At 33.0% G+C, this 5,254-nt stretch overlaps 1 protein-coding gene across 1 annotated transcript; it reads left to right on the top strand.

Moving 5' to 3' along the window:
* The first annotated feature begins 1,689 nt into the window (after positions 1-1,689).
* On the top strand, positions 1,690-4,102 carry LOC145159716 (metal tolerance protein 4-like). Its single transcript, XM_079078739.1, has 7 exons — positions 1,690-2,412; positions 2,497-2,675; positions 2,750-2,948; positions 3,014-3,192; positions 3,290-3,440; positions 3,523-3,656; positions 3,725-4,102. The coding sequence occupies exons 1-7, from the start codon at positions 2,226-2,228 to the stop codon at positions 3,902-3,904; spliced, it is 1,209 nt and encodes a 402-aa protein (XP_078934865.1). The 5' UTR covers positions 1,690-2,225; the 3' UTR covers positions 3,905-4,102.
* Positions 4,103-5,254: the final 1,152 nt, after the last annotated feature.

Raw genomic sequence — 5,254 nt, 5'->3', positions numbered from 1 at the left:
TATCTAAAATGGCTTCCATGCATATCTATAAATAGACATAAAGGATCTCACGAATCAACTAGTCTCGTTCGCTTGAATCTCCTGCATACATTAGACATAACATCACTGTGAAATTTTCATCATTTTACATAGATAGGCAGATAAAAATTTTCATCATTTTACATAGATAGACAGATAATTAAGAAGAAAAATATAAGGATATTAAATTTCTCTTTTAGAAAAGGTGTTATTGCAAGTTTGCGAATATTTTTAGTGGTGTTATGGTTATTTTGTTAGAATTCGAAAAAAAAGATAGGTTGTATAAATAACTTTTCAATTAAATAATAAGGGATAATGACTTAAAAGGGTAATATATTTTTCGATTTGTACACATTTGGTCACTGAGTTTTTTTTCATCCACATTTACCCCTTCAACTTGTTAAACTGTACACATTCAGTCCTTATGACCGGTTACTCCAGGTTAGCCGGTAAAAATGATTTAATAGGGTAATATATTTCTCATTTTGTACACATTTAGTCCTTAATATTTTTGTACACATTTAGTCCTTAATATTTTTTTGTTTCAAAATAAGTCATTTTTGTTTTTGTACTCATTCAGTACTTATGCATGATTTCTTTAGGTTTTTCTCACGATCTCTTACGTGTGACAATCATTTATGAAGTGTGTGGGGCTGTTGATGTTTATGTGTAACGTCTCATTTTCAAAACCAAAAATTTTCATTTTCAAATAAGGCAAAACTCCCTAATATAAATCAATTATTAAGAAAAAACGTTTATTCCAAAATACATATATCGAAAAATCAGAGTAATATAAGAAACGCGGAATCCTCAATATTGTTGATGAGTGTGTACAGTCATGCCTTCGCCTTTCCACGATCAACGATAGAACCTGAAAACATAAACAATTGAGTAAACACAAAGTTTAGTGAGTTTCCCCCAAAATACCTGATACAACAAACATATTATCATGCATAACGGGCCCACACTCATCAGATTGGAATACCTTGGCCCAATCAGTCATCGGACTAGAATGCCAACATGCAACAGGTCCAATCAGTCATCGGACTGGAATACCCAGGGTTTGTCGGCATGCCGCCTTAACCCAACCGCTCTTGTCGAGCCTCCGTGTCTATGGCTTACAGCCGATCCGCACCAGGTATCTTGGCCTACAACATATAACAGGACCACCTCAACCTATCCTACCACGATATGACTATCCCAAGTAAGATGTTGTGAGAAAAAAACCTAAAGAAATCATTTATAAGTACTGAATGAGTACAAAAACAAAAATGACTTATTTTGCAACAAAAAAAAATATATTAAGGATTAAATGTGTACAAAAATATTAAGGACTAAATGTATACAAAGTGAGAAATATATTACCCTATTAAGTCATTTTTACCGGCTAACCTGGAGTAGCCGGTCATAAGGACTAAATGTGTACAGTTTAATAAGTTGAATGGGTAAATGTGGACGAATAAAAAAGTTAGTGACTAAATGTGTACAAATAAAAAAATATATTATCCTTTTAATCGTTATCCCAAATAATAAACATTTTTATTAGTATTTTTATATAAGAATTCAAAATATTCAATCATGATGTTTTGTGTGATTATTCAATAAACATTTTTATTAGTATTTTTATATAAGAATTCAAAATATTCAATCATGATGTTATGTGTGATTATTCTGAAAGTACGTAGAGAGAGTCTGAAGGTTCAACAATAACAAATCAGTGCTCCCAATACCGAACATTTGTAATCAATTCGAAGAAACCAACAAATATTCCGATCATATTCAGCAAACCAACAAAACACAAAACAACAAAAGTATCAGAAATGCGATATGCACATGATTTCTACCGACTCTACGACGTCCACTTGCATACGCATGTACCCTTCTTTACAATTTTGTTTCACGAGAGAGGTGTAGAGCAAGCTTGGTCGTATGCAACAGGCGTATTTCTATATAAGTTCATCATTTGTTCAAGACATGTAAATTACAAGCTTTTGAATGGTGGTACATTTGTAAGTTTGTTCAAAAGATCAGTTATTAACGGGATGCGTAGGTGTGTGACACCAGGTGTTCGACGATTTGTCTGAGAGAAATAATTAATTTGTCGTAAAGTGTCACATTCATTTCTTAGATCATTGCTTTCAGGATAAAAGATCATTGGAAGTTTTTTGGTAATGCTTAGATCTTTTAGTTTCAAAACGTAAAATCAAATGGATGCAAAAACACCATTGTTGTCGAGTGACGAAGATTCAAAGCACATACGAAGGAACAGACGTAATTCAGTTACTAGCCTAAGATGCGATTTCTTTTCAAAATTGCCTGAAAAAGTCCGACGTGGCCTTGATCCTGAAGCTCCATTCCAGGTCGACCTTTCAAAAACCATCGGTTTAATAGAAGGTAAAAAAAAACTTCAAATTCATCTATTCTTTTCATCAAATTTCTTCTTGTTCTTGAGATTTATTACATCATTGATTTATTCAGGGGAGAAAGAATACTACGAAAAGCAATTTGCAGCTTTGAAATCTTTTGAAGAAGTTGACTGTTTACGTGCAACAACCAATGACATAAACACTGAAGAAGAAGACTTGATAGAAGAAGCTCAACACGAAAGAGCAATCAACATCTCCAATTGGGCAAACATCTTTCTACTTGCACTTAAGGTAAACAAGAACTTCTAATTTCTAACTGATCCAATATATCATCTTTCTCATGTTTTTTCTCAAACGAATTCCAGATTTACGCAACAGTACAAAGCGGATCATTAGCAATTGCAGCATCAACCCTAGATTCTTTACTCGATCTAATGGCAGGTGCTATTCTATGGTTCACTCACCTATCAATGAAAAGCATCAACATTTACAAATACCCAATTGGAAAATTACGAGTCCAACCTGTTGGAATCATCATATTTGCTGCAATCATGGCCACTCTTGGTATGTGACTATGGAGGGTATATAAGTAAATATGTAAAATCTTCTCTTACATGATGAATATGCAGGATTTCAAGTGTTGATCCAAGCAGTTGAGCAATTAATTAGGAACTCACCTTCTGAAAAGATGAATGATTTGCAGTTGATTTGGTTGTATGCAATTATGTTAACTGCTACTGGTGTGAAATTGGTTCTTTATATATACTGTAGAAGCTCTGGAAACAAGATTGTTAGAGCTTATGCTAAGGTGTGTGATTAATTTGAGTTTTGGATATGAATCTCTGTAAAGGGCAATTTAGTAATTTAACCTTTGAAATATCAAATATGTGATGTGTGATTCACAGGATCATTATTTTGATGTGGTGACAAATTTGGTTGGTTTGGTTGCTGCTGTTCTTGGTGATGAGTTTTACTGGTGGATTGATCCTGCTGGAGCCATACTTCTTGCTGTCTACACAATTAGCAATTGGTCTGGAACTGTTATAGAAAATGCAGGTTAATTTGACAAAATGTCAAAAATGTCCTTCAATTGTGGGCCCCATTTCATGTACTAAAATTTTACTTTTATGTTTTGTAGTTTCACTAGTTGGACAAACAGCACCTCCAGATTTTCTACAAACACTGACATATTTAGTCCTGAGGCATCATCCTAAAATAAGCCGTGTGGACACTGTTCGTGCATACACATTTGGTGTTCTTTATTTTGTTGAGGTATGTAATATAATATGTTATTTATTTATTTAATTTAATAAATATTCAGAGTATGTTGTTATGTTTAGGTTGATATAGAATTGCCTGAAGATTTGCCATTGAAAGAAGCACATGGGATTGGGGAATCGCTTCAAATCAAGATAGAAGAATTACCAGAAGTGGAAAGAGCATTTGTTCATCTTGATTATGAATGTGATCATAAACCAGAACATTCTGTTCTTGTCAGACTTCCAAACACTCAACCTTGAAAGTTTAAAAATCGTTGTGTGAGCTATGAAATTACGTTTTTAGCCCTAGTTTGTAGTTGCTTGATTGAAGTTTGGGTTGTTTAGTATTTTGGGAGGTGAATGTTGATGTGAGGATGAGAACTTTTGGTGAGGTGTAACTAATGTGAAGTTTGCATCAACATATTTTGAAATATTATGAAGGTTGGATACAGTTGAAAATGGCTTGTTTCAATTCGGATTAAGGTATTTTCCATATTTTGTTCTAATTTTCAAAGATGGTCTTCGTATGGAACGTCGTTTACAGAGATTTACGAAAATGAGTTGCAAAGAAAAATTTCAAAATTATTATTAGTTTGTGAAAAACGTACACCTTTAAATAGGCGGGATCATCATTATTGAGTTGGAATTCGTAAATGTGCAATTTTCGAACTCCATGGTTATTAAGGCTTTTCCAAAAAATAAAAATAAAATGGTTTTATTTATATATATGGATGGAAAGTGATCATTTTGGTGATTATTAGGAGTGTCTAGGAAAAAAATGATTAAGTTCAACCCAACCAATTCAAATTAAACCGATTCATTTTTCATTATATAGCCAATTGAATTGAAATGGACGGTTCCAAATTTTTAACATCCAAATTCGATTGACCATTGGATAACCACCCAGATCCAATTCCAAACCGATCTAATCCAGTACAACTGTTATCCAATTAGAATGATAATTGGGTATATTCGATTATTATTTACCTATTAATACATATTTTATAAAATAGTTATTTGTAACACTTATATTTTCAAAACATAAAATTTACCGTGGTTGCACAACTACTGTGAAAATCAACCGTAATAAAATGCGGTTTAACAAAAACCTTTAAAATTATCATAGTTAAAACTGTTTGGTATTACAAAATCAATATCAACAACCACATTTAAGAGAAAGGATTATACCATCTTCTCTAAATCCAACACACTTCATCTCTCACAAGGTACCCTGGGCTTCAACTCGAACTCGAGTACCTAAGTACATAGTACAAACTATGTAAGTCCAAAGACTCGTGAACTATTTAGCAAAATATTCCAAACATGATATCAAAATAAATTTGAAATATATAACAACTTTATAAAAATCTAAGCAGGTCATAAACTTCAAATCCACAGGAAATCAACCTACCAGGAACTCTACATCTCGAGTCCCAAAAATCCAAATATCACATAAAAATATTATGCGATGTCAATAACTATCACCACCTGTCTAACTTCGAGAGAACAAATCACTTCGTTGCTCTGTCGGAGAATTTATACCCCTAGTCACTACTTTTCGCTAGTAGTGCCAACATTTTCATTTAGACTTAAATCTCCAAAAACTATGAA

Source organism: Lactuca virosa, chromosome 2, assembly GCF_052849685.1.
Source record: "Lactuca virosa cultivar CGN04683 chromosome 2, Lactuca_virosa_CGN04683_v6, whole genome shotgun sequence".
Taxonomy (NCBI): domain Eukaryota; kingdom Viridiplantae; phylum Streptophyta; class Magnoliopsida; order Asterales; family Asteraceae; genus Lactuca; species Lactuca virosa.
The sequence above is the reverse complement of the archived record's forward strand: the minus strand, read 5'-3'. Positions and strand labels throughout refer to the sequence as shown.

Coding starts and splice junctions, on each gene's coding strand:
- LOC145159716 (XM_079078739.1), top strand. CDS start 2,226: ATGGATGCAAAAACACCATTGTTGTCGAGTGACGAAGATTCAAAGCAC. Junction 2,949..3,013: donor TGCAATCATGGCCACTCTTG/GTATGTGACTAT, acceptor ATGAATATGCAG/GATTTCAAGTGTTGATCCAA. Junction 3,657..3,724: donor GTGTTCTTTATTTTGTTGAG/GTATGTAATATA, acceptor TGTTATGTTTAG/GTTGATATAGAATTGCCTGA.